This window comes from Ochlerotatus camptorhynchus, unplaced genomic scaffold (genome assembly GCF_037179485.1).
Source record: "Ochlerotatus camptorhynchus isolate MF236.1 unplaced genomic scaffold, CSIRO-AGI_Acam_v1.1 ptg000209l, whole genome shotgun sequence".
In the NCBI taxonomy this organism is placed as follows: domain Eukaryota; kingdom Metazoa; phylum Arthropoda; class Insecta; order Diptera; family Culicidae; genus Ochlerotatus; species Ochlerotatus camptorhynchus.
Genome location: NW_027040699.1, coordinates 3,036,119 through 3,048,404, shown reverse-complemented (window position 1 = coordinate 3,048,404; position 12,286 = coordinate 3,036,119). Strand labels below are relative to the sequence as shown.

The 12,286-nt window shown below is 37.1% G+C and overlaps 1 protein-coding gene across 1 annotated transcript in view; it reads right to left on the bottom strand.

The window, feature by feature from the left end:
- LOC135703148 (mucin-2) overlaps positions 1-12,286 on the bottom strand; it is a 488,834-nt gene that overhangs the window by 69,883 nt on the left and 406,665 nt on the right. The window contains exon 4 of the mRNA XM_065224253.1: positions 2,390-2,766. Coding sequence (XP_065080325.1) covers positions 2,390-2,432 — 43 coding nt within the window. The 5' untranslated portion in view covers positions 2,433-2,766. The remainder of the gene's footprint in view (positions 1-2,389; positions 2,767-12,286) is intronic.

Sequence of the window (12,286 nt, the reverse complement as noted above, 5' to 3'; positions counted from 1 at the left end):
TGCGTGCTCTCAACTTAGTGTTCTAAATGCACTTGCAAGTTATTAATTGAGAGCTTTCGACGCCTCTACCATTTTTGCATTGGTATAATTGTGTGGCTAGTCCAATCCCAAGTAACATTGCAGGTTTTATCGTGGTTTTATAGCATTCTACAAGTCTAAATCATGGTCTAAAGAACCTTCATAAAACCAAAATTGTTACTTGGGAATCATACTTCTATGCCCAGGGAAGTCGAGAAATTTCTCACCCTGAAAAATTCCTAGACCTGACCGGGAATCGAACCCAGCCACCTCCAGCATGTTCTTGCTTTGTAGCTGCGCCTTTACCGACTGAGCTAAGGGAGGCCAGTAAGAATAAGCACTATTAGCAGCGCTCAGGAGTTGGTCGATCGGTCGTTTGAAAAATTTTGAAAAGCATCTTGAAAGTAAGCGTCTTTTCCTGAAACGCAGCCTTTTTAAAAGTATTCGAATATTATATTTGAATATGATTTAATTAGGTAACATCAATTAGAAAAATAAATAATAAAATGGACAATACGGGGAGCGTTTCTCGACCATAAATAAACAGCTGTCAAATTGTTAACTCAACGAGTTATAGCCTACTGCACCTTTGAAAAATTCATGTTAATTTCTGAGAGATATAGTGTTTATGTGCGCGTCTATTAAACACTAGATTTGTCATACATATAAATTTAAGCGCAATATCGCATAAATTAGCAGTATTGTATGCAAGCTTGTAAACGATTTTGCTGTTTTTAGCTCAACATTAAACTAAGGGAGATTTTACGCGATAATTAAAAGTCAGAATTTTTTCTGTGTGCCACTTACTTATCAAAAAGGATTACGGGCTATAAGAAATATTCCGCTGTAATTGATATTTAAATAATTCATAGCTTATAATTTTACTTCAAATAACTTTTTATAACATTCATTACATTTTGTGGTAAAGTTTTGTTCAAAATAACTTGTGTTGGTTAAAATGCATAACAGCTACAATTGCTTATAGAAACTTTTAATTTGAACGATGACATTTTCAATGATTGTGGTAGAAGCACTGTTCTTATGGTGATCTTACATAAAACTTATCTGTCTTGTTTAATTCAAACTAGTTTTATTAAAGCCCACTTGATCTTATTAAAAAAAAAAAAAAAAACAAGTTTAACTGAACTGATCACGCTCCTTTGCAAATCATATTAGTTCTATGCAATAAATAATAGTCTTAACATCTTGGTGTGGATTTATTTAATCATTCATTGGAATCATTGAAAATAATTGCCTCAATCGACTCAAGATCGTAGTTGATGAGATTTTCGTTTACAAAGGTCGGTAATTACTTCGGTAATTGACGTATTCTGGCCGTGAAGGCTATGATCACGATTTGATCTGCTTAAGACTTTATTATTTTCCAATATATCACTGTTGAAAATTGCACAAATGTTCTACTGTTGCTATGATAATTAAAATTATCACCGATTGGCTTGCGAAAAGCGATTTCCCCAACACAGATTTCAAAGTTGAATTCCATCAGGTCTCACCAAACGGTGTGTGTTCTCCAGTACACAACGAAAAGCTGCTTGCAATAACTCAGAGAGTTACATTTACTCAGTTTTTTGCTAAATTTCTAAAAACTGTAGGTACTCAGCGTTGATTTTAATTTTAAAACATGAAAAAATATACCCTGAAAATCCCATTCTGCACATCTGTGCAATGAACCCAAGTAACTGTCAATGCCTCATTTCACATCTAACCGTTGCAAGTCATTCCAAAAAAAAAGCCATGTAAACACGGTTGACTCTTCCTTCAATTAGCCAAGTGCCCTTCTCTTTCGCTCGTGCTGACTACAATCACACGTTGATGCCGCCGGAGAGTGCTTTTTTATTATCGCTCTAAAATGTTTATCCTTTTCGCGTAGGTACATTTGTTGCCATTGACATCGTCCTCGTCACCCATCCTGTTCTGTTACTATCAACTCTTCATCGTCAGGAATCCATGCGGGGGGTAGGTGGAAGAAGGGGAGTCTAAATTCTTTTACAACCCCATTGCGTTTACCACGGGGAATTAGAAGCTACCGTCACCTTCGGTTCACTTTTCGACGAGACGAGAGCTAAACTTTGGCTGACGAGCGACGACGACGGTGGAAATACTCCTAAATTTTACCATCACTCCCAACGCGATCGTAACATTAATGGCCGGAATGCAACTCGTTCTTTTACGTGGGTAGGCGGACGGATCAACGAACCTGAGACAGGGTAATTTTTCGGGAGTGAAGTTTGTCGTTTGTGTAATGGACTATGTCAACTTTTACGCAAATGTTTAAAATACATTCAGTTTTGCATTTGAATGAAGGGTTGTCCCAAATTCGAACCGAGTTGAACTAATTATAATTACTTACCGTTAACCAAGACGCACAGCAGTATCTCCCAGCGGAGTCCCATTTTGCCTGTCCCTGTTCGATCCAGCAGTCACTTGAAACCGTCCTTTGATTTTCTTTCACACTATCTGGTTGTTCCTCAAATCTACCTCTCACGAGCTAGTGACGAAGCATCACACAGGTATTTCCTCGGATGGTTGGACTGTTGCTTGCCAGTTCAAGACGGAACGTACTCTGTGCTGTCGGTTGTGTTCCACCGGTTGCGTCGGTTAGGCGAGAGCGTTGGCTGAATGTCGCGCGACAACAAAATGTAGCGCGCGTTGGTTCGGAATTCAGGAGTGGCGGCAGTCACTGCAAGTCGATTCCGTTGTTTCGTGTGGATTGTGTGTTTTAGTTATCTGCAAACGGAAAAAAAAAGACGAAGAAAGGAGTTAATTAATGGAACGGCAATTAAAATGTCGGTATGGATTTCAACAACGTGAAAAGCTATTCACTTCATTTCTCGAATTTTTGAATTCGAATCACATAGCGATAATTAGAGTGACAAGCTGTGTCGAACGGACGTGCCGCGTTCGGTTAATTAAAATTGCTTGTTTCTTCAGGGGGACCCACCCATGGCGGATTCGTTGAAGTTGGAGGTGCTACTGGATCAAATAAATCCGGATAATTGTCGGTAACCGTTTTGATCCACTCACTGCTGGTTGGTTGATGCAGTCGCGTGAATGATCCTAGGCAGGTGATCGCAGCGAGAGACAATTTGTAGCACATCAGGCATTCCTGGCACGTATCGGGTTCTTTCTGTCGTTAATTCATAATCTAAATTATTTCACTTTCAACGGTAAGGTGTGACACGCGAATAATGGCCGATCCAGAACTTAGGTACACAGCATAATGTGCTTTATGGGGTGTTTACACATGTGCTGGTAGGCTAGCGCTAGAGTACTAGAACTGTACTAAAAAGTAGCAAGCATAATGTAAACAGTGCGTCAGCATCTACCAGCTTGAGATTACAGGAGTAACAGAAATTCGTGCTTGTCGGTTGATCAAAAGAAAATCAAAGAACAATATGGTACCTACGGAAATTTTCTAACTAAACCACAGAAATAGGAAATTGATTATTAATGTAAAACTTAAGTTCAACTATCACATTGACAATGTCATCAAGAAAATTGCCACGAAGACTGAAAAACGATTTAACTATTGCCAGTAAAATACAGCTATACAAATCAATCATCTCTCCTCATCTAGACTTTTGCTCTTCCATTTTATGTTTGGCCAATGCAACACAAATATCAAGATTACAGCGCTTGCAGGATAAAATAATGCGTTTGATTTTGAGATGTAATAGATTCACTTCTTCAACTTTGATGCTAGGCGCCTTACAATGGTTGTCTGTGAAGCAAAGAATAGTATATTTGACTATGGTGTTCATTTTTAAAGTAGTTAGTAGATCGAATTGAAAGAGAAGTTATTTTTTTAGATATAATACAAGAAACGCGATTGAAATAAGAACACCACATTTCTTGACTTGTTTTTCACAAAATTCATTATTTAATGAATAATTCATAAATGTTTTCAATTCGATGCCCAGACACATTAGACGTGCAACAACATTAGCAGAATTTAAGAGACATTACATTTCACACGTTAAAACTGTGTTTTGAACAGTTATCCAGTGATTTTGACGTAGGACTACGTCTGTGATTTCTATATGGGGGTACACTGTGTGAAAACCGAAAATGGAACATGAAACAAAATTGTGAAAGATTTTGAACGTTAATAACTCAGCTGCCCCTGGTCCAATTTCAATAATTTTATCACCAATCGATCAGTAATATGACTACGCACACAAAAAATAAATTATAGCAGACGTAATTATTTTGCCGGTCAAAATAACTATATTGTTCAATTGATTTAGAGATAACCCGAAACTATAGTTGATTTGATTATATATAGAGGGCAACAACTGTAGTCCATAGTTGGCTCCTCGGTTGGCTCAACTATATTTTATAGTAGCTGAACAAACGTTAAACTTCAAAATACAACTATGCTTTAGTTGATTCAAGAAAACTGTTGTTAGAAAAGAAAAATTTTACAATGTTTATTAAACGAACTGCTCTTCATTATCGAAGTTTGTTTTTCATCTTTATCGATCTCAAAAACACAACTGCAAAGTCATAAAAAAGTCTACAAGAACATTCAACTTAGATTTGAAGCGTGTTCATCTGCGTGAGAGTCAGTTATCTTATCGCCTGCTCTACGCATCACAAGTTAAAAGTGTGTGGATTTATGATGATCACTTGAAACCAAATTATATAAATAAATTACATTTGACGGTTGTTATAATTGATCAAAGCTATAAGATGAACAGCTGAATCTATTGGTCATATCTACGATTGAGTTGACGGTCAAATTAATGTTGGAATAACTATAGGTTTCTTTCAAACAACAATATTTGTCCATGTGAAAGTAACTATTAGGATTGTTATCTTAACTTAACGAATTTGTTCTCCGTGCATCGATAACAATGCTTCCGAATGTTGATCTTCAACAAGAAACTATTGAAAAAGTAGTAAAAAATCCACCAATTACGTACAAGCATATGCTGCTTCCCCAAAACAGTCATCAGAGAATCATTCCTAGACGAAACATGTCGATGTAGCATTACGACGAGGTTCGGTAATTTCAGTGGTTACCGTTTCTGCTTACTGAGCAGAAGGTAGGGAGTTCAATCCCAGCCCTGTCCCTTTCCTTGCAATTTTTCACTTTGCCTTATTCTATCCCCACTAGATTTAAATAAAAACAAATTCTGCTTTAACCGATCGCATCACTTACGACAGTAAATCCTGATCTAAAAATAACCTACCTCACTAACACAACTATCCTTCCCGAGACAGCCGTGGAGATGTAGAGGTATTCTCGGTCTGTAGTAACAACCGGACGTCGAACTAATCATCCTTCCCTCCCCAAAAGACCGTGAGGACGTGGCCGGCACTGTGAATTGATCTATAGATTGAATTAATGTGCTTGTACATTGAAGATGGAAAGCTTTATCCTATGCACCATCTATGTAGTTCTCTGTGCAAGTGGATTAGTTCTGATCATTCACGGAGGAGCAACTACGAAGTGCACGGTCAGATAACGTTAACTCGACGGCAAACACATTCATTGATACGTTTGTTGTTGTGGATGATAGAAGAGCATAGCAGAAATAGTGCGATATAGGAAGCCATGGTCATCACAAAAGAGGAAATCGATTAAGAGAATTGGCTGTCACCCTTCTCCTTCTAAGCCCCTTACAGTCATCGTTATAACATCGCACCGCTTTTGGTTCTAGGGCACTTGCTGGTTGCAATTTTTAGATCAGGATTCACTGTGATGCGATCAGTTGTAAGCAGCAAAAATTCTTAACCAACTCTCTTGTGGAATCTTTTAGTGGCTCTGAAAAGGGCCGGTTTTGTTAGATTTCGACGGAGAAATTAAGAGCGTTCACCACAAATACGAAGAGCCAGCTGAATGTCCTTTGGCATCATTGTGACACGCTTGGCGTGGATGGCGAACAGACCGACCAGATAGGCCTCGCTGGATTTCTGTAGGGCCATTAACGGCCGAGCTCTGGAAGCGCAGATCGGTCTTGAAGTCCTCGGCGATTTCACGGACCAGACGCTTGAAAGGCAACTTGCAGCTCGGTCGATTTCTGGTAACGACGGATCTCACGCAGAGCGACAGTTCCTGGCCGGTAGCGATGAGACTTCTTCACTCCTCCGGTGCACTATGGGCAAAAATGGGTCCAAAATTACCCAAAATTCAATATCACAACAGCACGCTGAATTCCGGCCATGAAAAACGACTTTTCCGAAGGGAAATCGTCCGGGGAATCGATTGCACCTAGTCCCATAGACCGGAGAGCCTTGTAGGTATGTGTTTTGGACCATTTTACCCCATTTTCCCCTACTTTTTGGAGGAAATGTTTTTTCACAGCTCTATTTTTCGTGAAACATAAATACTTTATGCATGGTTTTAGAATATTATGTCTTTGAACAACAGTTCATGAGATATTAGGGGAATACGGGGTACACTTTATAGGGGAGTAAGGGGTAAAAGTGAAAAAAACAATCAATGTTTTTTAATACCAAATCCTTTTTTTTAATATCTTAATATTTTTTTCTTAAAAATACTTCTAATTAACTTTCATTTGGTATTTTGAGTTCCGTCATCGGCCAAACAGTTCAAAAGTTATAAATTTTTGAAAAAAATCGAAAAAAAAAATTTTTTTGACCGCCCTAATATATAAATAGTCACCCTAATGACAAAATAAAAAACATGGGTCTAATATGTTGCGATAAGGAACAAAACTACCAATTTTTACAAAATTCTGAGAACCACTATATCGTTTTGCTGTATACAGACAAAAAAATTGAAAACTCTTTTAAAACAGATAGCAGTAAATTAAAACTTATTTAACCCCAATTAACCTTAAAATTTCAAAAAAAAAATCTTATTATTGCAGGCAACCTTTGGGTTCATTCAAACAATTGCATCGTTCAACATTTTTATGACTTAAAATAAATTTAGCGAGGGTTCACTTTTACCCCTTACTCCCCTATAAAATGTACCCCGTATTCCCCTAATATCTCATGAACTGTTGTTTAAAGACATAGTATTCTAAAACCATGCATAAAGTGCTTATGTTTTACGAAAAATAGAGCTGTAAAAAAACATTTCCTCCAAAAAGTAGGGGAAAATGGGGTAAAATGGTCCAAAACACATACCTACAAGGCTCTCCGGTCTATGGGAGCACGTGCAATCGATTCCCCGAACGATTTCCCTTCGGAAAAGTCGTTTTTCATGGCCGGAATTCAGCGTGCTGTTGAGATATTGTATTTTGGGTAATTTTGGACCCATTTTTGCCCATAGTGCGGTGGCTGGAGCTCTCTTGCGAGCGGCCTTGGTGGCCATCTGTTTGAGAGGAGCCTTTCCTCCGGTGGACTTACGAGCGGTCTGCTTGGTGCGGCCAAGTGAGGCAAAGGACTCGGCAAAGAAGGAGCCAGTTGGGTTACATGATAACTTACAGGGTCTTACCAAGTCAGCCGTCCGTCGTCTGGCTCATCGTGGTGATGTCAAGCGTATCTCCGGTCTGATCTAAAACCCGAGTGTGCTCAAGGTAAAGTGTTGCTGGAAAACGTCTTTCGTAGCGCTGTTAACTTATGCGTCAGGGACGCATCTGAGGTTAAGCTTCGTTCATTTTTCCTATCCGAAACGGCCACCAACTAATTACAAAAGAGATTGTTTAGGAATTCTACTAATCTTGGCATGAATGAAATTTCTGGAACCAGCAAAACGGTAGCAACCAAGCTTCTGGGCTCTCTGAGTGCCCATTTCTCGTAGCGATGAAGGCTAGCGCTGCCTTTCCAACCACCAGGTCAACCCGTGTCCAGCGTAGCCGTACAAAAAAGTATATATGGTGATCTTATGGTTGACACAGAACTGTCTTATTGCATTGAGAAGATAGAAATTCAAATAGCCAGAAATTTTTTGTGACCCTGAAAAGGGCCGTTTGATTTGTCAGATGAGTTCTGATGAACACAGCATGGCTTTGCCGTTGGCCCACACTCCGGTACGGTGCAGACTGGCAACGATGATAAACGCCCTGAGTTAAGAGCCTAGAACTCTAAAAGTGATAAAACTGGGCGATGGTTTAATGTGTAAGAGTTATACTTTTTACTGTCAAGGCGGACGTTGCGAACGAAAATTAAGTCCACTCACGATCCATGTCCAGGTGCAAATATTTCTTCATGAACTCGACGAACGTCAACTTCTCTTCGTTCATGAGGTCCATGTTAAAATTTCCCAGCGCAATCATGGGCATTGGCTCCAAGCAATATTTCATCAGATTCCGCGCACAAAAGTATTGCTTCTGCTTGTACGACAAATCTGTACGATAGTTAATAGAACAGAAAATCAAATAATAAAAATAAGGTAAGGAAAATAATTAAAATATGGTTCAGATTAATACCTGACTCAATAAAGATACACATTACCATTTATTATATAAGACCACGTAGTCCTACGTCACCATTGCGTACAACCCCATAGGGCTGTCCCTTGTAGTTTTTTTTTTATGAATTAACAAATTATGTATCTTGACGAAGTTATCTCTAACGTATTATTTTGTATGGATAGCTGTCATAATTACTTTTTAATAATTATTGTAGCACTGCAAAAGTTCAAAAATATGACAAAAAATCTTGTTCTTTGATTTTTGCTAAGTTTTAAGTGTCCATAATTTTAAAGATATGCAGTTTTCACCAATCAAAGAATTTTTTTTTCAAAAATCAGACAAAAACATATTGCAGGGCTGGTAGAGAGTCACTTTTTAGTGACTTGGTAATTTTTTTCAAGACAGTAACTAAAATGTCTCTTTTTTTTAGGTAAAGTCACTATTCTCAACTTTTTTAGCGTGAATTTATTTCAAGATTGATCATTATTTGCTTTGTGCCGTTTAATCGTATTTCTTTATCTGCAGAGTATCTACTCATTTTTCTAAATGAAATTTCCTGATTTTTCCAGGTTGTTCCAGTACTTTAACGGATAAATTCCAGGCTCATAATAAGAAAGATATTTTTAAAATGCGTTCAAAATATGTTTTTTTTTCAGAAATATCAAAAACAACAGTAATTAACCCAAACGTTTTTAAGACATTGCAATCAGTCTTAAAGAAACAACTTTATAATCAAATCCATCGAATGTTTATGTTTAGCACTTACTTAATTCCTCACTTTAATAAAGTTAAAAATAAGTACTTAATTTGAGTAAGTCCAAGATCTAAAAATATTCAATATATTGTATATTCGTATTCCATGTACAAGTTCAAGATATGGAAAATCTTCAAAGTGCCTGAATTAAGGAAAACATTAAATGATTTATTTCAAGTTCATAATTATCTTTATGAAATATTCGAGATCTTCATTGCAGACCCATTCACTTCACAAGAATTGTAGGAACTTTGAAGAAGTTCTGAAGAATGAAAGAAAATGCTGATAATTTTAGTGAAGCTCCATAAACAAACTGCGGGAACATAAGGGAAGTTAACACACTGAAATTATGGGGAACTTATTGGAAGCTTTAAAATCCTCAAATCGGTTCTTTTAACATCCGAAAATTTCCAGGAATTTTTATGAAGTTCCTAGAATTTCAGAGCACATCACAAGTGTTAAACTAACTTGAGAAATATAGAAACCTTAGTTCTAAGAACCTCAGAAAAGCTAGATCTAGAGATCTTTGGGGAATTTCAGATCTTAAGAGCAGTTCCCATGACTTTAGTTCAGACTTTTTGGAGCAGTTTAAATATCTGTAATAGTAAATGTTGGAGGTTATGTAGTTTTCAGTATTTTGATGCTCAAAAACGGGGTTTTAAGTTTTCATCTGACGTTTCGGTCACATGAATTGTGCCTTTTTCAAAAAAATAACTAAATTCAGTTTTAGTTTGAAGAGCCCACAGCATAGGCACAATTGTCACGATTTTCGGTATCGTATGTTGACCACTCTTGTAGTCTATTATAGTTAAAGTGGCGTCAAAACGAGAAACTGCACCTAGGTCCTGCTAGCCGGTTCATTTTGAATTTCCCGCCAGTACCGCAACACTGGAGTGGTCAACATACGATACCGAACATCGTGACAATTGTGGCTTGGGATCTTAACACGAAAATGGAATTTAGTTAATTCTTTGAAAAAGGCACAATTCATGTGACCGAAACGTCAGATAAAAAATTTAAAACCCCATTTTTGAGCATCAAAAGCCTGAAAGCCACATAACCTCCACAGTTCAAAAAAGTAGTGTAAATTTCTGTGCAGTATGATGCACATAAATGGAGCGTCACATTTCATATAAGTTTACATTATATATCATGTACAGTTCTGAGATATGTCATGCAATGTAGCAAATATTGTATACAAAAGACCATTGTTGTAAACAACATTGTTTACAAGTTTCTCGGTTGCGTGAAATGAAATACAAGTTTACGTGAATAAATGTTTACATCACTATTAAAATTCAGAATTTTTATCTGGGTCCAACATAGTTCGTAACAGTCGATCCCGCCAAGATTGTTGTTTATTGATTTATTTGATAAGGCTCAAACGAATTAACTTTACAGTGCCGAGGATTCTTGGTCACTTTACAAAACATCTTAAAACTGTAGTCAAAAGGTACAATACAATAAACACTTTGTCTTCCGCTATCCAAAAAGCCTCCTCCATCAGAACTGGAGCCGCTTCCAGTGGTTTTATTATATGGAAGCTACGCCAACAAGGGTCAGAGCGCTTCCATTGCAGCAATGGACGCAAAACGTGGTCAGCACTCACACACTCATCACTAAACGGTTGCTTTCCAAAGTCGACGACGCATCGACCGTAAGAACTGCTGATGAAGAACAATGAGGAGGACCAGACAATGGTTGCTGTCGAGAAAACAGACGATCGCGTGGCACACATCGAGAGTGGCCTGCTTTTGTCGACAGCTGAGTAGACACTGATCCCGCCAAGATATAATCGTAAATTTAGAAAAATTGAGAACCCTTAAGATGTTCCGAGAATTTCAGGGAAGTACATAGACCATCAAATAATTTATGAAAACTTCAGCAATATTTCAGGAGCTTCACAGATGTCCAAAGAATTTCAGGGAAATTTATCTTCAATAGAATTGAGAACATCAAGACAGATCAGAGAATCAAAGGTCAGCGCAAATAATTTCAAGAAAATTATAGAAACTTTAAAGAAGTTCCGGAAACTTCAGCAAAGCTCCGATGGAACTTCTGGAACGTGATAAAAATTATATGTACATTCGGAAAACGTGAGAGTATTTTAAGGGTGTTATTTCATGGAGATTTCAAGGACTTCAAGATGTCAATATCTTCAATAAATTCCAGAGAACTTTGAATTAAGATAGCTTCATGATATTCAGCGAAGTGCCGAGTACTTTGTGGACGATCAGATAGCTTCAGAATAATTCCATTAACTTAAGCAAATTTGCGTCAGGGAATTTTGAATATACATATATAAAAAAAATATGCCGGATTATTAAACAAATTTAGAGACATTCAGGTAAGCATAGTTAAGTTCAGGAGAAATAAGTGAGCGCTTTAAATGGTTGGAATATTTAAGGAAAATTGTTGAAACTTCAAGGCAAATCAATTAATTTCAGTAAAGTTGCGGGTTCTTAAAATATACTGATCAATTCATAGCTGTCTAGAGAACTTTAAAGAAATTCAATAATTGTTTTGGCAGTTTTAATAACACCAGGAAAGTCTATTGAAGAAGTTTTAAATTAGTGTCGATAGTTTAATGGAAGTTTCATGGACTTAAGAAAAATCATGAGAACTTCAGTGGAAATCATAAAACTATATTAATTATTTCGTTCTAAATCCATGATAATTGCGGGAGCACAAAAGTTCCCGAAATTTGGAAAAACTTCAAAAACTTCACAGAAGAACAGTGGTCTTCAGAAACATTTCGAGAACTTCATAGAAATCTATGAAGGAATTTTTATGAACATTAGCAAAACGTGAGAGCATTTTAAAGAAGTTTAGTAAGCTCCGAAAATTTTAGGAATTTCAGCGAGACGTCAGTTCCATTAGTTTTCGATAATTAGTGGGAAATTTAAAGCAGTTCCCAGATTTTCAGATAATTTCAGAGACGTTATTAAATTAATTGAGATCATCACAAAAAAAAACGTTACAGCAGTTTTGAGAAATGCAAAAAAGAACAGAGAACCATAAAATTTAACAAAGTTTAGAGAGCTTCAGCGAATTTTTAAACATTTAGAAGAAAATCATGATCGCTAGAAAAATTAAGGAAACTTTAGGAAGTCCTATAAAGTTCAGGGAAGTTTAAGAATTTGGTGAGTAGTATTGTGAGCAT